The 26,634-nt window shown below is 31.9% G+C and overlaps 1 protein-coding gene across 2 annotated transcripts; it reads left to right on the forward strand.

Annotated features, from left to right (window-relative positions):
- Window positions 1–3,056: 3,056 nt before the first annotated feature.
- LOC109609257 (protein singed) lies at window positions 3,057–26,619 on the forward strand. Of its 2 annotated transcripts, none has more exons than XM_020025894.2 (7): window positions 3,057–3,286; window positions 15,580–15,824; window positions 16,227–16,664; window positions 16,864–17,097; window positions 24,665–24,821; window positions 25,203–25,501; window positions 25,554–26,619. In XM_020025894.2, the coding sequence occupies exons 2-7, from the start codon at window positions 15,602–15,604 to the stop codon at window positions 25,754–25,756; spliced, it is 1,554 nt and encodes a 517-aa protein (XP_019881453.1). In that variant the 5' UTR covers window positions 3,057–3,286; window positions 15,580–15,601; the 3' UTR covers window positions 25,757–26,619. The 2 variants fall into 2 exon arrangements, with proteins under 2 accessions (XP_019881453.1, XP_019881454.1); XM_020025895.2 differs by having other exon boundaries at window positions 15,583–15,824.
- The last annotated feature ends 15 nt before the right edge of the window (window positions 26,620–26,634 follow it).

Consider the following 26,634-nt stretch of genomic DNA (forward strand, 5'->3'; position numbering starts at 1 on the left):
AACATTTAATTATCATTCCTCAAATATAATTAACGTGTAATAACCCAAAATTTTTATTTATATCTTCTTAATTACCTCGCGGATCTTTATCTGCGTTCTTTGTTATAGTTATCAGACCATTTCGGACACCAGAAACAAGCTCAAGGGGGTCCGATACAACTCTTTCATGCTCTGATTTTTATTTTATATGTTTAGGTAGTGTACGTTTTTAGAAAGGCACATGGTCATAAATCTTTTAATTTTTCTTATTTTTTGTGTATTATTTGTTAATTAGGTGATAACGTTCTAACCCAACCGAAAATTAAACACCTACTTTTTCAGTGAATCGTATTTATAAAGATTTTTACAGGTGAACTGTACTGAGAAAACATATTTACACATTTAATTATTTACATGGTTTAAATAAAAGTTTTCGTACATTGAAATTTACTTATTAAAAATTTTTCAGATGTATTCCGAATTGATTAAACCATGAAGTATAATGCGGTACGTGAGAACTCATAAAACTAACAGTAGTTTTATGTTTATTTTCACCAAATTAAAATATGTACTTGTTTAAATTTTAATTTGTTCATTCTACACGGTCCATTTTGTACGGATTAATAGAGGAAATGGTGAGAGAGATAAATTTTATTTAGTAAACTACTTTAGGAAATGGTTTATGACAAATGCACAATTTGTTGCTCCTAAATTGTTCAACAATAAAATAAAAGTAGATAATTATGATAATAATTTAATCTTTATAGCGTCCAAAAATAATATAACACAAGATTTCCTCTTAATAAGGAGACCATTTCTTCGATTGCCTAACAATTTTGTTTACATATTCCTTCCTGGCAATTTTGTGTTTCTCAAAAACGTTTCTCATTTTTTTACTGAATAGAAATGAATTTTCTCCAAATTATAAATCTTATTTAATTTTTTGGCTGCTGTTACTGTTTCTTATCTGAAGAATTCCACATAAGTTCTTCAATAACGTCACTCTTTTTAAGTTGCCGCAGAGCTAGAAATCATAAATAACGTCTGATTTTCTGGTTACATTGTCCAAATTTTTTCAAAAAACTATTTTCGTCTCTGGTTTTTTATATTTGTCAATAAGCGGCCTACAATTCACTTGTTTTCCTGCTCTAATCTGTTCAGTTTTTCATGCAGGGCGGGCTTCATTTCAAGTAATTTCTAAATTGAAGTTGCTGGATTTTGCTTTGATGTGTTTGAGTTTGGATTTATTGTTCAATCGAATGCATAATCTAATTCTTCGGCGAAACTCATGATTGATAGCTAGTTTCCGTTTCGTGTCCTATAAAAATTAAGTTGGATCTGTACATTTTATTCAACAAATGAATTATTTTAAATCATTGATTGCGTTAGTATACAAATTGAGAAAAATTGTGACTTCTATATAGGTTGCCCCTAAATTGAGGGCACAAAAATTAACCACATATTCTTGACCTTAAAATATAAAAAAATCAAAATTGATTTACAATTTAGTTACTAAGAGATTACAACAACCTTTGAAGGCATATCTCTCTTAGGAAGCATATTGGTATATTGGATCGAATAGGCCTATTTTGAGGTCAACGATATGTGATTAATTTTGGTGCACTCAATTTAGAGACAATAACGAAGTAACGATTACAAATAACGAGTAGTCAACTATTGTGTTACAAATAGTAACGATTACCCAAAAGTAACAAATATTTTCATCACTAGTGAAAAGAGTTAGTTAATAAGAACGAATAATAAATAATTTGTTAGTGATAAGAGTTAATTAAGTGTTCATGTTAGTGGCTATAATTAGTGGTTGTGTATTTTTAGGAATTCCTTATTATTAAACATTGTTAATAATTAATAAGGCGTTATTCGGTATTTTGTATCTGTTCGAGTAACAAGTATCTTGTAACGAATAGTTATTTTATCTCCATCACTACTGACTACAAAGCCAGCAACGCTTGCTTTTGTTTATGTTATCAACTACTTCCTTCATAGAACCGATAAAAGCTGAACTTGATAAAAGTGCGGTACAGCTGTGTGCAAACATCAATAACCTTAGCCACTAGGAAACTATAAGGGGCATTCCTAAATGCATCGACTGGAACAATTTTTATGAATCATGCTGCCTGCACTCGCACAGTCATTCAAAACTTTCTTTTCTGCTGGACAATCCAAATAAAAATAAATAAATTATTAATTCGTTAGTGAAATAGTGACCGTTCGAATTTTCTAAATCAAATATGAATTTATAACTAATTACCTTTTTTATGTAATTATTTATTTATATTATAATACGACTTTAATGAGTAACATCTTAAAAAATAGATAAGAAAGAAGTGATACATGCCGTAAAAATGTTTTCTATACCATTCCAGCGATATATACTACAATTTTTTATAGAAATATACGAAATATTAACTTCTCTATTGATTATTAAAATTTTCACGAAAAAAAAAAATTGTATATTAATATCTTTGTACCAGGGTTCAAAAATTAATTTTTCTAATGAATTTATTTATTATTCTCCCATCAACTAAACCGCTGACACTTGTTTGTATAATTGAGTAGTACCATTAGCGTATTAGTCAAAATTGAATTTGTGGTCTTTTAGACACTGAGAAATAATGCATTAAGTTACCACTTGATATGATTTTACACATTATATAAATTCATTAAAAAACTTGATTTTTTAATCCTGACACAGGGGCAATATTTTTTTGCTTGATATGTACCCATTATGAGGGAATCAAATGATATAGCAGAACAATTTTTTGCCTTGTATGATTGTCTATTTTGAGATTTCAATAAAATTGAATAAACTAACAATATAAATAAGTCATTTATTAAGGACGAATTAATTATTTATAGTATATATCAAGTATATTGCAGGAAGTTCTACAAAACATTTCATCATTAATGAATGATGTTGAATTGCGTTCCATTGGAACGTCGTTCACGGATCACGGTGCAGATGCCCCCTACATAGTCCGGAGGACTTCTTCGGTCCCCCACCCCTCCGTTGGGGGCACCGTCGAAGCCGGCACCGAGACTCCGCAGTCGTGTTCGACGCATATTCTAGTACAGTTGTGTGCGCGAGTTACGCCTGCGTCCATTCACCACACACCATCACCGATTTATCGAGCGTTCTCATCCCCTCGTACTATCAGTGCATATACCCCTAGACCGGCCGGCTCGAGTTGTGCAGGTGATCGCCATATCAGAGTCGTCAAATTTTCCTGCGATCTGTTTCGTCAGTGGATAAACGGAATTCGGTTGTGGTGTACGGGATCACGAGGTAGGACACGGTTTTTTACAGGTAGTTTTGAATTTTTGGGGTGGTTTTTGGTTATTGAATTGATGCACTTAAGTTTTTAAGCATTTGATTTAGAAAATATGCCGCCGTTGCAGCTGATAACTAGCAGGAATTCACTTTTACGACTGATATCAAAGATGCCGGCAATTCCGGAAACACACCCCTTTTAGTTTCGTTTCGTCTTTTGCACAAACGATAATTATCACAGTTTAAAATTCCCGCAACTACAAAAAAGTACATTACAATATCAGTTTTTGTTCCGGAATTTGAAACATTAAAAAAATTATGATTGTAGTTTGAAATTTTGATTGGAATGGGCAAAACTTTTAATCAGCAGGAATATTTTAGGGGTTATGTTGAGCGGTCTGTTGCCGGGGAAACGCACCCCCGCCGAGCTTTTGACAGTTTTCGTAACAGGAGGGTTTAAATTACATACCATTACTAGTAACTAATTTTAATCTATTGCCCTTCAATCAATAAGCAAAATTTTTATGTGTTTGATTAAATATTAGTATTTATTTGAAGTTGACTGAAGATATTTATATAATGACCAATTTCATAATATTTTTTTTCTGTTTTGTGCAGATTTGTAGTTGATTCATTTTTTTATAATTTATAGTATTTAAAATGTATGTGATTAAATAAATTTTTCCTTTTATTAATGTTTTTAAATATTTCTAAAGTTGTTTATGTTTAATGTGTGTGTTTCTGTATATCTGCATATTTAGTGTTGTAAGTTTATATTTTCCTTTAGATTATGTACCATTTCTTAATTTTTATATTTTCAAGCAAAATTAACTTTTCAACATATTTTATGGGTTAATAAACTGTATACACAAAATTTAAAATAAATTTTTGATTGCAATAAATTTTAACTGTTAATGATTTTGTATAACTGTTAATTCTTAATAAATATTCATAAAATCTGTCTTGCAATATACATCTCAATTATTAATATTATGTATTTCCATTTAAGAATTTGTTAATTAATTTTATATACATATTTATACTTTAAATTATCATTGTTATATTTTAACTGATTTTAAAGAGTTTTTAACCATTAATTTTTGAATTACCAATGTTAACCGAATATGTATTTATAAACTAAAATTATGTTATTTCTGATTTATTATACGATATAACTTGGATAGTTTGGGCTGATATTGAAGTGTATTTTTTTTTTTAATAATTAAGTAGAAAATGAATATGCATTTTCATAAAATGAAATAAAAATAAACTGTACAATGCCTTAAACGTGAATATGTACTATATAATACACTACATATTATACATATGTAATCAACCGAAAAGTCTAATTTTTTAAAAATGTGACCATTTCGTATGTAGCTAGATTACTTGTTTTCTTTGATCCTTCCTAGAAGCTATATGTCTTACATGGGGAAGATTATTTTCAATCTATTTGATAGTCAGTAAAAACGCATTGCATGTTTTCTCGACATTTTCATAATCTTTTGACTGAAAATTCTTCAACAGATTTAATATGTTTCTTGGTTTAGTAAAGCATAATATATTCAAGTTATGTTTTGTATTAGTTAATTACTTAGATGATTTTTTCAAATCTTACTTATTACAAAAAATATTTATGAGGTTTTGAGGTTGGAATATCTTCGTCAACTGAATTTTCTAATTTTGCAAGTTCAGACCGAAAGAAGGTTAAAGTGAATGTGTAATAATTGTTTATAATGAGGCTCATTCTTCAAAATGATTGTATAATATGTGTCCATATGTCCGGACTGAATGTTATACTGTACATTGTAAATGATTATTTATCTTATTTTAAAAATAAATATCCATTCCCCACATTATATAGACATATTATTCAGATATAATAGACATTTAATTAATAATCTGTGTGTTGATATTTTAAGAAATATCATGTAGTCGTATAATTTGAGTTCATATTAGGTAAATGTCATTTACCTACGCCTATTAAGTGACATTCCCACACCGAGTTTCAGCAGAAAAATCCCTAGACATGAGTTCTGCAACTCCGCAAAGGAAAATACCACATTTGTGATGTGAATAAAGCAAGTAACATCTATGGTGGAAATTGATAACGTGTCGAAACCGGATAAATTCACAGAAGAAACATTTAGTGTTGGCATGTTGACATAGAAGTGCCGTGTAGAAATACAGTTATCGGAAAATCGCACTGGCGCGTTATGCCAAGACGTGCGAGTAATTTGTTTGGAATGTGCTTTACTACCGAAGTTTAATATTCTTTTTCCTGTTTTTGATATCATGCAAATTGCCTTTCCCCAGTAGTCTACAAATGCGACGATGAATCTCGTCTAATCGATTATTTTCGCAATGAATCATTCTGTTCGTTTGTTGATTGTTTCGGATTTATCAATAGGCTAGATAGTGATACAATTCATTAGACTGGAACTCATCCATTGATAATATAAGCACTGTTTTTATTTGTGATTCTATGACTAAATTTTTGCCGAATTAATCAATTTGTGAGACTTTTGACAGAAATAATTGGCAAATAATATACTGTAAACAATAAGCAAGACGAAGCAATTGAGTTGTTGAGTTGTTTTCCTTAATATGGGATTGTTCAATTTTCTAAACTAAATAATTGAAATGACCGATTGACGCTGAAAAATTGCAACATCATTAGTCACCGCCATAAAAGTCTCTTGGAACTCACCGTTGAAAACAATAAACTATTAAGTATCATCACATGTTGTTAGACAAAACTTAAGTTATCCTGTTTATAATCTGTACAACTAATACTTACTAAAGTCAACTTTAATTCTCAAGCTTGACGAAAAACTTAAATATAATTTCTTAAGATTTGGAATTGGAATTATTCTTCCTCATTTAAATGGATTCTAGCTAAAACCTTTATTACGTACCATACAATACCCAACTGAGTTATGCACATGTTTGTTGTGTTCATTTAGTAAATGTCTAATTAGAAGAATAACCATTAATCTTAATCGCTTATTAAAATATAATTTTTAATGCTCGCCAAGAGCTTCGATGCTTATTAACGATATCGTCCAGTAATCGCGATTAATTCGTTTTAAGCCGTACAAATCAATTAAGAAATTTTTACGTTGTTAATAAACACTGGATTCTTGTGTCGCGTAAAGATCGCATTGTCTCAGGTGAACGACTGAGTCAAGGACGTTCGTTGAAGATGGAAAACGGAGGATTAAGATGGACTACCGTAATTAGTTTTATTGTGTGAGAGAATTAGTTCGCAAGAATGGACGATTTCGATCATATTTACTGATAAACAGTGTGAAATTTTACGTGAAACGATTCATCCGATTCATTTTAATTAGTAACTTCCTCAAGGAAATTCCCAATAAACACGGTCGCGAAATTTACATTTTTGAAGTGAACGACGTCCGGACGTGTTACCGAAAATTGGGATGCAGGATATCGAAATTATCGTCATCCGTGTGACTTACCTCGATTTTAAGTTTGTTGAACTTAATTGATCCTCGTTGACGCATAGATTTGATGATAAAATTACTAAATTATTAATATTATTATAATTGTGTTAATTAAAGAATACCATTTAAATCCTTCCGTTATGCGATCACAGCTTCAGTGGTTGGATGGATTTCAAGATTTTTCTAGTTATGAATTTCGATTAACTGTAAATAACAATTCTAAATTTCTAGCGTTACGGATTCGAATTAAGGCGTAACGAAATTGGATTGTTGTTCACAAAAATATGCGTAATAAAACTGCTAAATGGAACGTATGTTTATTTATTTATTTCGTTTTATTTTATTTATTTTAATGTGTTCTTTTATATAAATGGTCAATTTAAGATGGAAACGTCCCTTTCTTTAACTTCCTTTAACATTTTTATAGAAAACAATTTTTATGCCATACGCACAATTTTTTAATGTTGTTTTTGGTTATTTATTGAAATCGAGTTATAAATAAAAATTTACGAGAGTTTTAACATCTTAAGTGGACCATGTTGTATTATTTATTTTCTTAAACTTCGATAACTGGAACAAAAGCAACAACGTCAAGACTAAGAATTATTAGTAATTTTCATTTGGTAACTCAAAGTCTTTTTAGGTCGAACTAAATATTTTAATAAGCCGGGTTAAAATTATGTGTATTTTTTTCTTGATAATTCGATATAATTATTTGGCACAACTTTGGATAAGTCGAATTTTCCCTGCCTTCTCGAGGGTTTTCCATTCCGATGATACATGCCTTATCCCCGAATGGCATTTCCTGTAGGCAACAATTCTAGTGTCACTTATCGATGTCGGAAACTCTTAAGAATTACTTTATGGTGTTTACATGATTACAATATCTTAAATTCTAAATGGAAGTACATTCTACTAAGGGTTTTTCCAATTAAATAAGTGTCTTAAAGGCAACCCTTACAATAGTAATGTTTATATTTCGCTCCCAGACTTCGTATGAGAAAACCTATTTATGAAAATGTTAATAAAACTATTCTGGAGTGGCTTAACCGTAGCTTTTTCTGAAAATAAAAATAAAATTCCTTTCGTCAAACACAAACTGACTTTTTTGCATTAAACTAAAAACTTCATAGGTTTCAAAATGTTATTTTTGAAGTATACTTTAGCAAAATCCTTTGTAATATCTACCTTAAATCATACTTTCATAATAAATACACATTTATAACTTTCTATATATGTATTTTATTTAATAACCCATCTTGATAACTCGAATTTTTTTGTGGTAAATCATCGTTCGAGTTATCGAAGTTCTACTGTATTTGGCACTAGATCTGATCTGAAGTCAAATTTTAGGAAATAATCCTTAATTCAGTTGTTGACTGTTCGAAAAAGTTTGAAAAGTGTCTATCTTTATACATTTAAGTGATAAATTAGAATATCTTACATTTTTTTGATACAAAAAACATATAAATATGTAAAAAAGAAGTTCACCTAAGCTGAGGGGATAATAATAAAAAATACGAAAAATGTTCTCAAAATAAAAAAAGCAGTGTCTTAAATATATCTTTAAACAGTAAATTAAAAAAATTAAAGTTAAAAAATTGATTTTTCTGATAAGCCAGTGGTGATAAATATTTTTTTAAAATCTATTCGACTGGTAGTTTCTAAGATATAGCTGGCAACTTTTTTCGATAATTCATGGTTCGAGTTATCGAAGTTTATATTTGAATTGCTAAGAGCACATTATATTATTATTAATAATTATCAGTACCTTCACGACACTTCTGTTAAAATGATACTGTATGTATGTAAATATAAAAAAATATTTTTAAACTATTGATTAGATTATAACTTAGGTAAACGATATTTTACCGTGGATTATTTGGTAATTTTATCGAGAACGTCTGCGGTCTGTGCTTAAAAACGTAAGTTCTTAATTATTATATTAATTGTAAACTATAAATCATTCGACATATAAAATTACTGAAGCAAAAATATTTTATAATTTATAATTAGTCTATTTTTATTTTTTATGTCTTCCATATGTTATATTAGCATCCATCTCACGTTTACAATCGAACTCGTTCATACATTTCACCCAGAATAATCATCAACTGTAACATCTAAAGTTTAATTATAATTACATGTAATTAAACTCTCACAATCAATGAAATTTAACGAATTCCAAACGACCTTAATTCCCCATACGGTAACACGGAATCGTTCACTTTGCAACTAGTTAATCACCGAAATGTAATTAGCTTTCCATCGATCTAAACCGATATATTAAATGCGCATCTTCACATTCAAACAATTACAGGTTTAATTTCGCCATTTGCATGCATGATTAACACGAGAAAACACTGTTTTAATCCGTTCTTAATTGTCATTCAATCTCTACTACGTGGATAAAACGTCTAACGTCTAAATTGACAATTTCTTCATTTCTCTATCCGTTTCGGTTTCCTCGCAATAAAAATAAGAGTATTGTGTACTCGTTTAGGTAAATTGATCGATTAATATTTCTTGTCGATAAACCGCAGGATGCATAAAAGGTGCATCCGCAATCAAGACAGATCGGAACGTTCGTGATCATTTAACGCATGCTAATTTCTGTTATACACACACGAGCCGTAAAACTTTTTCGACGACCCTCTTGTTTATAATAAAGTGCCCGTAAAACATCAGGTTGTAGATCCGCTCATTAGGTCACTATTCATAAGACCAGTCGCGATATTAAATTAAAAATTGGCCGCGTATGGTAATCGACTTTCGTATGCGGACGGGCGCTACACTTAAATAATTATCCTACATAGGTTTTAACTGTTTTTATTTCATAGATGACCGTGTTATTTTAATAAAGATTTAACGACATATGGTGCACGGATGCGATCAAAAAACTATATAAATATTACACGTCAGAAAGTGTTAATTTTTTCATAGTTTTAATAACCGTTAATGTCTAGAAATCGGTGTGTTATGATATGGACTTTAAAGAAAGTTATAAATGTTTTAATGAGCACGGTGTTCGAGCACTTTTTTAATTAATTTTGTGAAACTGACGCACGGACAATAAATAATTTAAAATAAATTTTAAAATAAATGAGGGAAAACGCAAGAAGAAACATATTAATTATTAATTGAGCATTTTACTTACTATTTATAATAATTTGAAGCATTAAATCATTTTAATTAAGTTTGATATTTTCTAAGTCACTCGAACTTGTCCAAAAATTGATTTGTTATAGATGGCTAATTATAATTTTAAAATATAATCGATAATTCGATAAGTAATATGGAATCAGCATGTTTTTAAAGTAAATGTAATTGGCATAAAATTATATACAATTTTTGTGTAAACCGCTCCAAAAACCACTTAAGCCTAAATTGGTAATTTTGAATGACCATTATTCGTTCTGGTTCGGACCATAATAATTTATTATTCAATAAAATATTACAGTTATTGTGTCGAATTCAGGATGTATTAATACTTAAATTTTTAAACATCTTTATTCTTCATTATTTTATTATTAACATTTTTTTGTTTTCATTTTTGTTTAGAAAAAAGAATGTTTAAAAATTCATACACTCTGTTCAATTTATTAAAACATTTTTCGACCCTAACAAACCACACCTCCAAATTATTTTACTCACAATCAACAGGACGCAACTTCCTTATCCGTTGTTGTGGCTGTGCTCATTTATGACTGACAGATTGAACGGCTCCAAACAAACAACAATAGTTATTATTATTACGTTATTATGTTTGGCAAAAATGCGGTCCGCAAAGTGGGTATTGTGCGAGTGCAAAGGGCAAAATCATGACCGAGAACAAGGAAATCTTTTGTGCCATTGTTCCAACCTCTAACCCGTTCGGCTCCATCAAGGAAATTGAATTCGAATTATTAGAAATTTGTCGAGGTGTTCTCGAAACGTTTTCCTCTGGCGGGTTCTGAAACTCCCTGGTGATATTTTTAGAATCCCACGTCCTTGAACTTGTCTGCGTTCGCCAAGTCTTGGAACGCTACAGCACGCCGTAAAAGAACCACAGAAAGAAAAATCAATCATAACGTTTTTTTTTCTCAATTTATTGAATACCTTTTACGGGTTTATTTACCGAAAACAGTTTTTCTGTTTTATGTGATATTTAATCATGATACTTACAATTAATGTAATTTCTGGTGTATGTATGTAATTATCATATAAAATATACTGGGTATGTAATTTAAATTGTAACCGTATGCAATTTCTTGTATAAAATGCTTCAGTTAATACACTTCATCCGGAGATAAAAATCTTTGGTAATCGGAGGCCACAGTTTAATCTCCATACATAGTTATTATATACAGATATTTTTATGGGAGATTATTTTGATGCCTGTAATTCAGTTTGTTATGGGAAATATTTTAACTGTTTTGTTGAGTTTTAACCATTATATAACCATAGGAGGATTTATCTGTGTTTTAATTAAATTTTATCTGTATTAAATGGTTTTGTTCAAGTTTGAGGTTTATTACTAATTATAATTTAAAGAAAAAAATACTTTAGAACCGTAATTTCAGCGTTTTCAATTTAATGTGTACAGTAAAATAATAGAAAAATTATTCTTTCTTTAAAACAAATTGTAGCAATTATTTTTAATGTTAGTTATTATTTTTAACTATAGTTTTAAAAAAAATATTAACAGAAGATTTTTTAAAATTAGAACACATGTTTGCACATATTTAGCTGTTAAAGCGATATTTTTTATGATATTTTGATCAATTTATCAATTCAATTTCTTATTTTTATGTAATAATTACAATAAGTTTATCAAACTCTCCTTCTTTCTTTATCATTGAGATTATTATCTCAACGACCAAGATTAAAATAGGTATTAGGACAGCAAAAAATGAGTTTGAACTCTTATCAAAGCAAATGTTAAATCTCCATATAAATCATGACTTAATAAAAAACTGAAGCATTCTTATGTATCACCATTTTTCCTACACTATCTTTCTAAAGAACGTTGGTTTAAAGATCTTCAAATCCATAAGCTAATGTAAAAGATGATCAATTTAGATTCAATTTAGATTACTTAAATCCTAATTTAGGAATTGAAATGAGTGATCAAGGTGAACATTTTTACCAAAATTTATTATTATGAAAAAAAATGGAAAGGAGGTATGTTAGGTGACTGTTAGTTATAAGAGAAATTGATTATAAGAAGTAGAAAAAAAGCTCACATACTTTTAAATATTTTAAATGGAAAAAAAATTGAAGAATGCGAAATTGCTTATTTCATTTAATTGCAGATGTGGCACAAGATCTAGGAAAAATATCATATTGCACTATGCCCTATATACGATCAAGTTGTAAAATATGTTTTTTGTTTATTTTATGAGAATTTTAATACTGAAAAGTTAGAAAGTATGCTAAAAAGGACGAACAAATAATTCTATTTTTACATTGAAATTATTTTTATTATTCATAACTACTATAGGAGTGTTTTTCTATAATTAAAAAAAAAAATAGAACAAACTGCGATAAAAATATCGCTTTTACAGAACACTATATGAATTCATATATTACTATATACATAAACATGTTACTTTTTAGAAGTTCTTCAAAAAACTACTACTAATTTCGAATTCTACGGAAAATTTTACCATAAAAGGTTCACGTCCCAGAGGAAGGGTATGAATATTTTCAAAAACTATCTATTAGGCTTTGATTTTTGACGTGCCTCACGGGAGATAATCGCCCCGAACGGTATTTTGGAAGCAGATTCCGCTATCTCGTTCATAATGAACGCTTTCGCACTGATCAATAAACCCGTGTATGTATGTCCGGAACGAATCATCTAACTATACAGGTTCATGTTTAATCTCCATATTTTTTTTTTCATAATTTCCACACAGTTTTAGAAGTTAATTCACCGAAATGATACGTTTTCTTGTGCAAACACGGTGAATTAACGAGGTGCGTGAATATTTGTTCTGTTCTTTTTTGTAATCGGCTGGCAGTTTCGGTCTGGTAGCTCGGTTTCCGGTATGCCGGTAAATTCTCAGCCTCAGACGCTCGATTTCGTTTTCTTAATTTAATTGGTACGATTTTATGCTTGTTTGGCTTTAAACTTTGACGCGACAAAAAAACAACATAAACAATTTTGTTTGCATACTGAAGTTATAATATTAAAGTGAATTATACAGTTCAACTGAGCATAAAATAAAAGTGAATTTAAATTGTTGAGAATATCGCAAGAAATTGCGAAAATATTAAGTTTGCAGAAAGTAATGTTGTAAAATTATTTATTACAAACTAATACTTGGAAAATCATAGAGTTTCACAAATATGTCGAAATCATGCCAGGTTACAAAAATAAAAAATTGGTACATCAATAATTCTTATTTTTGTAGTAGAAAACAGAAATACATTTATACAATTTTACCTTTATTAGACACATAAAAAGTCTCGTTAAGATTGGAAACAAAAAGAAATCTTCAAAATTACAGCATTTAACTAATTGTAAAATTACAAGTATTAACTACAAACCATATAATTTTGTTTAATCTTAATTTCTTCATTTCAGATGCTTGTGTTTACGACCTAATACAATGTTGTGGTCGTTCAAGTAATTAAGTAATTTAATAGACTCGTACTTTTACTGTTACTTTTATTAATGATTTCTACCAATTTATAAATTTAAGTAAAACGTTACTAAATAATTCGCATCATTCTTATGTTTATCCTGTTATTAAAATACAATTTAATGTTAAATAAGTGTCTTTGAAACCGTTTAATATCAAATATTAATTCTTAACACTTAAAAGAATAATAAAAGATCATACTATTGTATTTATTTAGAATTTGTTTATATAATTTATGTATTTTGTAATTATTAATATTATTATTATTATTATTATTATTATTATTATTATTATTAATTATTATTTTGCAAGACCTTTTAAATATATTGTTTATTTAATGTTTTATGGATGTATTAATGAAATATCTTCGTTTAGAGTAATAAATCATAATTTTATTGTTAAACATTAAATATCTCTGTCTTCATTGTTTATTATAAAAGAATATTTTTAATATGAAAGAAAGTTAATAATATTTAAAAAAAAACATGTTTTTAATTTATTTTTTATAATATAATTTTTAACTTTAGGAAAGGTTGTTAACACTTGATTAATTACTTATTGAGTGGGTATTATTTATTTTTCCATTGAAGTCTAAAAATCATTGCAAAAGATTAAAACGACATGAGAATCTTCGTAGGAATTCCCAGACAAATTACTTATAAATTAAATGTGAAATTAGAAAATTTTCATCTATTTTAAAGACATTATAACAGTAGATACAATTATCTCCGAACATTATCCATCTTCAACCAAAACATATGGGATCTCATCGCTTTTTTTTGCGCTGTCTCAGTTACCAAATGTCGTGAATCAATTACTGTTAATACGCGATCAATTAAAAACCTTTTACAATGACGTTTCACACGGCAGGAATTTTAAAATTCGTTACAGTATGTAATTGTCGAGTGAAAAAAAGTCACACGATGTCAGCCAAATTCCGTTAAATCGATATGTACACGTTTAATCACGATTAATTGTTTGTGATTCATGAAAATGTTCACATTCCAACGTATTCGCCATCATTTAAATATAAAATAAGACCGTTCACCTTTAGTGCCGAACAAAGAAACATTTTCCAGACTGCGTTTGCAATGCCAGCTATTTGAAGAATTTTGTTCGCGAATCGGGCACTTTTGTGCTCAACGTCTCGAGCAAAAACAATTGCGTGGTACGAACGAAAGTGAAATGAGAACCATGAATAAATTTAATTTCAGTGAAAGTTGCATTTGAAACAATCATACTTACTGTAATTAAAATACATTCATAAATGTTACTTACATACTTATTTCTTTAAAACTACTCCCATGAACGTTTCCAATAACGACAACGATAATAAAAGTGTGTGGTTGGAATAACAGTAATTTGGGTATGGTAAAAACTAGTTTGCATGAAACAGATTCACTTTCAGTTGTAATTGAAACGTTTCCTGGGCATTGATGGCGTTTACAATGGATATAGGTAATAGGGGCAATAAATTCGAGTTTTGTTGTGTTAAATAAATGCTACAGTTTAAACTCGAAACGGTCGAAGGATTTTGAAATAAATAACCACTATTGATTACAAGGAAAACTGTCAATCGAATTGTGCACATGTTGAATAATACAAAGATGTAGCAATGTTTTGTTGGAGTAAAATAGTGATTACAATGGTTGCAGTTTTTGAATACATAAGAAACAAATGTGTAAAGTAACTAAGGGGAGAATCATTCAAATTCAAGTTTAAAACAACTACAAAAATGATAACAACTAAAACTATCTTAATATTTCATTAAAATGTAAAACAAATTAATCACCTTTATTAAGGAAACAATCCGTTAAATAACAGACAACCATAATAATCAATTTTATTTTAATTACATCCGTTGCCATTTACAGTCAACACTGATAATTTGTTACCAAATTTAAACTGTCAATTATCTTATTGTGTTAACTCATTCTCATTTGGAAACTTGCAAAATAGGTTTATTTTTATTGCCATTCAATAGATAAATTTCACTTTTAGGTGTATTATTGTGATTAATGTGATTTCCCATTAATATAATCGCCATAATTTTTGCTTTGTAAATTAGTCATAATTGAATTGTGATTTATTATTTTGTGGCATTATGTGTAGAAACATCAATAAACCTTTGTATTTATTATTCAATAATAATATTCCATGTTATTCAAAACATCGCCAAAAAATCATATTTAATCGCCATCCTTCGTTCCAGAAGCAAACATCCAGAGACCATCATGAACGGTTTAAACGGTCACCATGCCAACGGGGAGTTGAACGGTTGCGGAGACATCATCACCCAAAACCAACAGAAGGGATGTTGGACCATCGGTCTGATCAACACCAAGTTCCGCTATCTGACCGCCGAGACATTCGGCTTCAAGATCAACGCGAACGGCACCTCGCTCAAGAAGAAACAGATCTGGACCCTCGAACCGGACACCGCCAATTCTGGAGACAGTAAGAAATTTTGCTATCGTTGGCACACATTCGTTAAGGTCCAATTACGGTGTTAATGTACCAGTTAGGCTGAAAACAATTTAAATAATTAAATTATTAGTAAAAGATTGTGGGTATGTCTAAAATCTACAAAAATTACTATGACTTTATACGGCTTGTACATCTGTTGGTTACTGTATATTTTTTGCAATGAGTCTTAATATGGTCGTAGCATATGGCTTGTCTGATTTACATAATAACTGCATGGCACAAATATGAATTAATTTTTTGTATGATATATTAGATTGTTACAACCATGAAAATTGAAGAAATGTAGAAGTGCATTGTTAAGAACAATCTGTCAGACAAAAGTTTGTTTTTTAATTGTTATAATTCCAATCTGACAGACAGGAACTTTTCCAGGCTTGATTTATCTGCGCTCCCACTTGGGCAAATACCTCGCCGTCGATTCGTTCGGTAACGTGACCTGTGAGGGCGAAGAACGCGATCCCGGAAGCCAATTCCAAATCAGCGTGTCCGAAGACGGTAGCGGAAAATGGGCGTTCAGGAACGTTGTCAGGGGCTATTTTCTGGGCGCTTCGTCCGACAAACTGACCTGTACCGCAAAAGTGCCCGGCCAGGAGGAGTTCTGGCACGTGCACTTGGCCGCCAGGCCTCAGATGAACCTGAGATCGGTTGGACGCAAGAGGTTCGCCCATCTGAGCGAGAATCTCGACGAGATCCATGTAGATGCCAACATCCCTTGGGGAGAGGACACCCTCTTTACTCTCGAGTTTAGGCAGGATGAGTCCGGAAAGTATGCAATTCATACTTGCAATAACAAGTATCTCTCACTTTCTGGTAAGTGTACTTATTACTTATTTTACTAGCAACTTGTGCGGTGCTTATTTCCTTAATAATCAGGTTGAATTAAAACAGTTAAGTCATTGATTAAAAAGTTTTATTAGTAAATAATACTTTTAAAGGAAACCCATTTCCTCTAAAGGTCTCCAAATGACTTTGATAAGAAACACCAAAACAGAGATTCATTATGTTTCAGGCAAGCTTGTGGACAACTGCAACAAAGACTGCCTCTTCACCGCCGAATATCACAGTGGCGCTTTGGCATTGAGAGACCGCACTGGCTCTTACTTGGCCCCCATCGGTTCGAAAGCCATCTTGAAGACGAGATCGAACACGGTGACCAGAGACGAGTTGTTCTCCCTCGAGGACTCCCTACCTCAAGCGAGTTTCGTAGCCGCCCTCAACTCCAGATTCGTTTCCGTCAAACAAGGTAAGCGACAAGAGTTTGCGGATAGCGCGTTGGAAAGTATAGTGGACTGGTTGTTTTAACCTTGACAGTGACCCGCTATGGTACTGACCATACTTAAACGCGACGCGTGGCCTCTAAATATATTCTCTGCTTACTATGAACGTGACTTGTCGGTGGGCGAGTAAACATACTGTTTTATTCACGCTGTTATTCACAGCTTCAAAAAATCACTTCTATCCATTGTGTGATTATTCTGCTCGTTAATGGTACCGCCAGAAATCGTTAACGGTTCAGGAATGCCGTCGGGTTCCTGTACATGACATGCGGGTCAAGGTGTGAAAATGGCCGGGCAATAAGTATTGAGTGCAACATCTGCAAAGCGCGCACGTTGTGGAAATGGAAACACAGCCAGAGACGATGGCCAACACGAAATGTATTTTATGATCCAAAACCAGTCGGATTTATCTTTAAGTGTTCAATTTAAGAGCCGGCGTGACAAAGTGAAAAACGTTTAATATCCATAAATAATCACGCTTCTAGGCTGTTTTCCTGGTGTAACTGTACCACCTTTAATACGTTTTCTGATAATGAGACGTGCTGATTACTAATAATTTGCGCAATTAAAGTTGCTAATTGAGAAGATAATTGTGCATTAAATAAACTCTTTTTCTTGCTTTCCAATCTTTCTTGACATAAAATTTATGATATTACCACTTTAATTTGATATTTGATAACTAATCTTATTTAGTTTGTAATTTGTAACTGGTATTAAAATATAATTCTTGGGAAATCCGCAAATATGATGAGCACCAACCACTTCTTCGAATGCTAAGATAAAAACTCTTCCAAGAACTTGCCACACTCCTATGATTTTCTTCAATACCTTTTTGTTCTAAACAAAAACATTAAGCACATCAATAGCGTGTTAACATCTACTGTGTGTTCTTTGAGCTCCAGATATGCAACAATCGAGACTTTCTTCGAAACCATTCAAACAGTACCATTCTCCGCGAAATCTAATTGATGGCATCCTCTAATTTGGGTCATTAATCGTCTATTGTTGCATACCTGTGTAATGGCAAATTAAAGATGGTGGAATGCAAGCAGAATGTGTAGCTAATCCTCTATATAAACAAAACAGAGATGGTGAAGACAAAATTACAGCCTTGAACAATGTAATGATTCAAAGTGGTCGACAAACAGTAGCAACTAGAGAGTTTATGACAGAAACATCTTATTAAGATGTTACAGCAAATTGCTGACGAGTGAAATTAGCAAAGTATGTGTGGAGTACAAGATATAAAATCTCAATTAATTGCAACTGTTTAATTTCGTATTATCGTGTCGGTTCAACTCAACGAGTACAATTAGGTGCGTTTATTTTTAGAACGAAAGTATTTTGATCGACTTTAGATAACGAACTAGTATTTGCATTACTGTGCATGTTTCACATAAAGCTTTATCTTTTTGATTTCAAGATATATGACATCCTTGTCCTACAAGGTCTTAATTAAATCTGACCCACTTCATCAATTTCAATCTAACGGTTGCAGAAACATACTTACACTCTATTTCCTTTTGAAACTAATCTGACATCTGTATACAGTTTTTTGAGGTGTCCATTTCCTTGCCCACACGATCCATCCCATTCTAAATTTAAAATCGCGTTGAATGGATTTGCGTGGGTATTAGATATTACCGTCGCTTAAACCCGCATTTGCATGACAATCTAGCAACGATTTCTTCATCTATACAATCCCATTGAGCCCCAAGCGCTGCATGGAATCAATGCAACTGCTCGACGACAAAAACCCGGTTCAGGTGATGCAAGTATGGAATAGCATTGACGTTTACATGGAACAGCAACGTTCGATTTCCTGTTTGTGACAGGGCATTAAGTATAGTTTGTATAAGTTACACAAGATAAAACCTCATGGGAATGTTTTTTATTTGTCCAATATGCCTAGGTATTTTAAAATGAAGCTATTTATTATTATCACTGAATTATCCCCTTAATAAACTTTTTTAAGTACAAGAACCTTGTTTACCATAACAGTTAGTAGTTTCTCATTATTTCCTTACATTTTCTATTTGTCACTTGATTGTCATCCAAGTCGATTTCCAAAGAGTATAATTAACAAATTGAATGTCAATACCTCAAAGGTGGTCCAATTAACATGTCTGTCAAATTTGGTTTATATTGGGCAATTAGCGGAAATTACACTCACAATAAATAAATTAAACAAGCGTTATCAGACGGTGTCATTTTGGTAATTAGGCGTGTTAAACATACAAGACGTGCCAAAAAATTGTTAAGTGACACAGTTCTCACCGGGCCACTTTCTGTTCGTCTGGTTGAAATGTTGGAAAATGCAAATGGGAAGAGATTTGTCGACAACTAACAGCTTGTGGACTCTTTACGTATAAACAGCGACAGGTGGGAAATTTTTATATGGCTAATTAATTCAACAAATAACATATTGTATAATATAAAAAGCCATTTATTTTTCCCTGCATCAGATACAAACGTACAATAAAAGTATAATCTGGGAAAGTATACTTTCGGTATTTTTCCAAGTCATTCAAACCATAATCGGTTTAGACAGCTCAACAGTATCAAGGAATCAACGTGTTGTAAAATGTAGAGTGTGCCTTCACCGTAAAGCCTTCGGACTAGGAAGAGAACAGCACGCCAGCTCATTAGATAAAATCGTTAATGGAGTTGGAGACTAGAGGCGCTTCCTGATACTGTAAAACCCCGTCCGACGATACGAATCACCTCTCGAATAAATTACCTACGGGGCAATACTTTACCAGATGCCGGATTATAGAGTACAGTTATTGTGTGTAACTGATGGGCAACGAGATGGTTTATGGATGGTCGACTGACAGGCGAGGATTTGTGGAAATTAATTTCCGAATCAATAGTGCTGATCTTATCCGACTTGTAAAACGTAATGATCGTGATTGTCCAAGAAACCATAAAGTGATTATTGTTTATCTGCTTGTTAGTACTTTCTTGACCAAGTAGGAGGTCGTGCATCTGGGAATTTGCCAATGCACCGTGCATATGGTTTGAAACACGACCCACAATATAGCTGGGAAGTGTAAATTATTGTGGAGCTCGACAGGCCACCACAAAGAGTTTTGTCGTCAAGGTGGTCCCGAGGTCTCTGTACAATTCAATTAAATGGCGGCTTGGGCAATGGTTATTGTTTTCAACTGAACATTACACCCACAAATCAACAGAATGCCCTCTTGCCCGTTGCGATTACAATGTTGTTGGTTCAAGGGGGCCGTAAATGTTCGTCTGAACTTGTGTTTTATGATGATTAATTATTGTACATACAACGACGTTTATCAAATAAAAGTGGACGTATCTGGTATTTATAATTACTTGGTAAAAAATGCAAAGATTTATTCATGTCCATATAAGAAAAACTTACTCGGAGTGCTTACTAATGTCGGCAGTTCAAGTACAAGATTTATTGTTGATTTTTTATAGCAATTACTAGTTACCGCATCCAGAACCAATTATTTCCTAATATGGTTAATTTGATCTAAAATAGATTTGATAGCATTCTTCTCATAACATCATATTCCACGATTAAATGCCAAAATGAGAGTTGATTAATAATGGAAATGTCGTTACTGATGGATTGATTATTTTCATTAATTACTTTCTCTTGAACTCTCCTTATATTTCCAAACTTATACTATACTTTGAAAATTACTTATATGTAGACAATTGATGTTTCCACTATAAACTGATTTAGTTACTTAAGCTCTAATAATATAAAAATTCGTTCTTTTCTAAAGTTTTAATTCTTACTTACTTAATCATAATTTGCAGTTTCTTATATCCAAATAATAAATATTCATGTAGTTTTTAGTAATGTTAATATATGTGTTTACGATTTTATATGCAGTTAAATTAATTTTAATTGACAGACAAATTACCATCAATTACACGGATATTAGATTTAATCCTTCAATCATTACATCAATCTTATCATAGTTTCACAACAATTTATTCAAAGGGTTAATTTCTTTGTTTGTAACTCGTTAATCTTGTGGTTGAACTGATATTGTCGCTTAAATTTTCATTTAATTAAGTCTAACAGAAACAGTAATTTTTGAATTTAATCGTCCCAGCACTTAATTACTACATTTCAGATCCGTAACCAATTAAAATAACAAAAAAATGCTAGACCCCGTTCACGTTTGTGTAATTACCGGCAACAACCAAAACGTGAGGTGTAGAAATCCATTCGGACAAAAATTAGATTAATTTGTTTTAAGTATGCAGCTGATTGCATATTATTTTCCTTGTCAATAAAACTAAAACTAATGCAATTCGTTGCACGTCAAGATACTAATTGCTTCCTGGTGTGGTTCTTTTCCTTCGGCATTAAATGTGGTAACACGCTCACATAAAATCGACACAAATTTGAATAAATCGGTTTTCCTTAGTATCAGAAAAACCACTACTTGATTAAGCAGTTCCGTTACAAATGCACAACAGAAACTGATTAAATTAGAGTTTTGTGTAACAACCACTTGAATTATGTTGTATCTTTATTGGGACCACCCAACCATAATTGATTTTTGTTTAATGTTAAACTCGAGACCGTGACTAATGTTGACATCGTTAAAATGCAAATAGAATTGTATGGTTTGTAATTGAACGACTAATTGTCGTTGATTATTACAATTCTTGGAATAAATACTTCTAAATTTGTCGATAGTTGTGGTTGACGTTAAACGCAGTCTAGTCGGTGGTTGATGTCTCAAGGACGTCTGGCATTCAAAAATAGTGCCCAAACAACCGATCCCTTGAGCTGAAACCCTTCGTTTATATGCTGGGCGCGTGTGTGGGTGACAACCATATGGTTCCAACCAGTTTTTCAGAAGCCTTATTATAAATAAGTTGAAATATGATTTGTGGCTGAATGGTATGTTTTTACAGAGGCCAAAGCTAAACATTCTTCATAAACCTAGATCCATTTTAAATTACTACCAATTCTATTTTTAAAATTTTGCATTTTATAAGTATTTTACTGTTTTCAAAATAATATATTTAAATAATTAATTCTTTTATGAGACCACTTGTCTGAAATGTTGATATATCATTGAAAACCTTGAGTGTCTTTTCATCATATCATTATATAAACAAAATGAAGACAATGAATGAAATCATAATAATGATATTATCATTATCATTTCTTGAAAATACCATGACCTTACTTGTTGAATTCGGCGAATGCGTCTTAAATATTAATAAAAGTCGATTATTTTTCGAATATCGTCAACTTCCTGCGGATGTTTCATGGATGTTTGTTGCATTTGCGCACAAGATTGATGATGCCCGTCGATAACGAGTACCAGTCTTGAATATTTATGCGCTTGCAGTCTACTCGTGGGCATTACAACGTTATTTAGATGGAATGCAAGATATCTTATACTCTCAGACTCGAGGTGCTTCCTTGAATATCGAGAAATTCAAGATCCGCGTCTTTTTTATTTTTGCCGATATCGACATGAAAATGGAGTGAAACTAGATAGATGTCATCATAAATTCATTTATGAGCAACTTTTACATCTGTTGTGGTGATCCGATTTTAATTGAGGAAGAATTGGTAAAAACAGATGTTATATTCGATTAGTTAAATGCAAAAAGCCCCATATAAACCAGTTATTTCGCATTTAGCGGCCATCTCTTGAATTTTATTACTTGATTTTCTCCTGCGATGTCGTTAGTGATGAAAAAAATCGAATTCTGTGTCGAATATTCTCCGTTAATTCTCTTGCAGAGGCGAGTACCAGACTGGTTATTGCTGAGTGCAGTCTAATATTTCCGTCGAAAATGGGACTGGAATTATTTATAAAATGTTCAACGCCAATCCGAGTGGATTGAAAGTGATTGAAAGTAAACAAGTGTCTTAAAATAGACATGGACATTATCCAGGCTTTGTTTTTATCGTTTGAATGCAGTTCTTGAACTTTTGTCGGCGTCAAGAACTGCATTATTATCAACTGACTGGACGATTCCATTGTTTTATCACACATTTGTATTCTTTACGTTTCAATCGAATCAGACAAATCACTCTTTGTTACAAGCCGCTTCTAAAATTAATATCTACACAGTAGACCGATAAAAAGGGAAAACGACGCACGGGTCGCATTCACAGTAGGGTAGGGTAGGGTAGGGCGAATTATCGATTGTGGGGGTTGGATTTTCAAGAGCGACCCCGTGCAGTCTGTGCCGGGTCCTACCTTAAATATTTACGCCCCCACTAAAAGACACATTCACACCAGACTGCAACGAATTTCATTTGAAATGAAGTGGAATTAAAATGAATTTGATGTTACAAACGAAAATAATTTACTTTAATACTCTTTTATAACAGAATAACAAAAAGAATTTTGCAGGCCCATTTCATATTTGGAAATTAGTATGTAAAATAGTTGACCCCACAAGTTGTGTTGTACTAAAAATAAGTTTGAAAGAGGCTCGACGTATTGTAATTAACTTTGGCAACCTGTATCAATAAATAACTGAGCATCTGTCATGGAAATTCTTTTAATTAATTTATTCCGTAAATATTTTTTTATATAAAAAATCCGTTATTTAGCGAACAACATCGGACAATATGTATCTCTATATATAGTTTTAATAATTTATGACAGTATTAAATGTTAGTGGTACATCCATTTGTAGAGGTTCAATAAATTGACAAGCTCCATTTGAAACCACCGCTTAGTTTGAAATGTAGACGTCTACTTCAGTGCGAGTCTCTTCTGTGGTGCTGGTAAAAAATCCATGTGTGAGTGGATAACAGATTCGTCCTTGAGATGTCAAGTTCCCGTTGAAGGCTACGCCTCTGGGGAACTGGGAAAAATGTAATTCACTTTGGCCGCGTTACTGGTATTACTCGATTTTGCACCGCATATTTCGCCAAACACCAGCTGTTTCCTCGACGACGTACAGCTGTTGATCATCCACGTTCTACCGTTAAAGCCGACAACAAAACCAATATTGGCTTAGAAAAAAAATTGTTGATAGAAAATTGAATTACATTGTTAGTGTATAGAAAAAAACTTGACCCACTTGGGCGTATGTGGATCTTTGCACTGACACAGTTCCTCAATTGTTGGCTGAATACAATATCTAATGTGGACGGTCGTTAAATAGTTTTAATTGCACCCGTCAAATCCACATTCATTATTTTATACCTCACTCAACTGTGCAAAAAATTTTTTTCGTAGTCGGATGAACGGTAATCCGCTAAACGCACGCTAAGTCGTATAATTGTAAAACGGGCCATTAATTGGCGACTTGAAGGAAACAAGAGTGGACTCGATATAATAAACCACTTGGCACATCCATGAATAAATCATACTGGCAATTATTTGCAATTAAAACCGACGGGAAACATCTATGTGCACCATATGGAATGAAAAACTCCAACTTAACCGTTTTTTAATGCGACTAACAGATTCGCAGATATTAAATAATATTAAAATAATTTTTTAACCATTCCTTATTTATAACAGCAATAATAAATAAAAATGTTTTTTCTTCAAGGCGTCGACGTTACCGCCAATCAAGATGAGATTTCCGATCACGAGACATTCCAACTGGAGTTCGATTGGAGCACCAAGAGATGGTATATTCGTACAATGCAGGACAAATACTGGACATTGGAAACAACTGGAGGAATTCAAGCCGCAACAGAAAAAAGGTTAATATAATTCCATCAACATGATACACGCAACCTTTTGCAAACATTCCAACGCTAATGTTACAATTTAGATTCTGATTTAAAAGATAGAATACGCTAACTGATCTAATTAAATTAAATAGACCTATGCCATTATTTATGCGTTGTGTTTCTCGGTGTTGGTCTAAGACGTTATTGTAGCAGAAGTCATGCTGTTACAACAATACGTACTCCCCATGGGATACTTTACAAGGAATGATCATTTCTAAGCTACACTAAAGCAATTCTTTTAATTACCCTATTATTTATAATCTTATAAACAATACCACACAAATCTGCGAAAGATTAGCATTTATTTTTCTTGGCTGGCTTGCTTTTATTATAATAATCACTTCTTTTTAGATCCTCAAATTCTCTCTTCGATTTGGTTTGGCAAACTGATGGATCAGTTGCCTTTAGAGCAAACAACGGTCGTTACGTGATCACCAAGAGGTCCGGTCATCTCTTCGCCACTTCCGATGTGATTGACGACAACTGCAAATACTTCTTCTATCTTGTCAACCGACCAATTCTCGTGTTGAAGTGCGAGCAAGGTTTCGTCGGCTACAAATCGTCCAGTAGCACAAAACTCGAGTGCAATAAGGCTACGTATGAGACGATCCAGGTTGAAAGGGGAGAAAAGGGCGTCGTCCACTTTAAAGGTAATACGCATTTCAATTTATTTTAACAATGTACTAAAATAAATAATTCTAGGGCAAAATGGTAAATACTGGCACTCAGATAGTGAGAGTGTGAACGCCGATTCAGATACTCCTGAAGGTTTCTACTTGGAGCTCAGGGAACCGACACGTCTGTGCATTAAATCGACGAATGGAAACTACTTAACTTCGAGCAAAAATGGTTCATTCAATTTGGGCGGCACCTCCATTGAATCCGCCACACAATGGGAGTACTAAGATTCCAAATCATATTTTTATTCGGAAAATCCGACAAAAAACTACAAAGCCGGATAAACAATTAGTTGTTTAGGATTAAGGTCTATTGTAATTTTTTGATTGGTTCTTCTGGTTTATCAAGTCAGATAAAAGTACTGCAAGTTTATATTTATTAATACTGATACTATTGGCTTATTTTTTTGTTATATTTTTATACAATTTTTTAGATAATCGTGCACGTTATTTTGTAAAATTTTATTTATTTTATTATATATTAAGTCTATAATATAGATCCTTTCCTATTTTTAATATGTATAAGTATATTTATGTGATTAAAGAATTTGAAATTTAGTACGTAAATCCAATAACTAAACTAGCCAATAAAAACCAACTGCCAAAACATAAGGCCTTCCTTTTTTAAATCATTACCAAAAATTTGTACTTACATAAAAAATACCGTACTTATGGTTATCGGAATAATTTTATACGAAGTCGTTTATACAATTTATATGTTGTATATATTTTTAACACATATTTTTCACTATTATGGCAATATGTAAGCATTTATATGTATGTAGCAAATTTAGTAATGTGTTTGAGGACTGTGACTATTGAAGTTAATCTCTAATGTTAATTTTAATCGAAATCCTCTGCACAACTAAGACCAGATAATGCATTTAATTTTTTATCGTTTTATCATGTCCAAGCTCAATAAGTTTTAGTTTAACATATCTTAGAGATTAGGAGCTTGCTGATATTTGATAAAAATGGTTTTCATGTCCATTCAGTGTATTTTTATAGCTTTTAGCATTTATGGGTAATCCCATGTGTAATCTTTTGTATGATATATGTAATACTTAAAAATAAAGAAAGTCCACCAATTACGTATATTTATTTGT

The sequence above is a fragment of the Aethina tumida genome, chromosome 1, assembly GCF_024364675.1.
Source record: "Aethina tumida isolate Nest 87 chromosome 1, icAetTumi1.1, whole genome shotgun sequence".
NCBI lineage: Eukaryota > Metazoa > Arthropoda > Insecta > Coleoptera > Nitidulidae > Aethina > Aethina tumida.

What these genes read in the sequence shown, in the direction of transcription:
- LOC109609257 (XM_020025894.2), top strand. Translation starts at nt 15,602, where the DNA reads ATGAACGGTTTAAACGGTCACCATGCCAACGGGGAGTTGAACGGTTGC. An exon ending in CAAGTATCTCTCACTTTCTG is followed by an intron (nt 16,665 to 16,863) that starts GTAAGTGTACTT and finishes ATTATGTTTCAG; the next exon opens with GCAAGCTTGTGGACAACTGC. An exon ending in ATTCGTTTCCGTCAAACAAG is followed by an intron (nt 17,098 to 24,664) that starts GTAAGCGACAAG and finishes TTTTTCTTCAAG; the next exon opens with GCGTCGACGTTACCGCCAAT.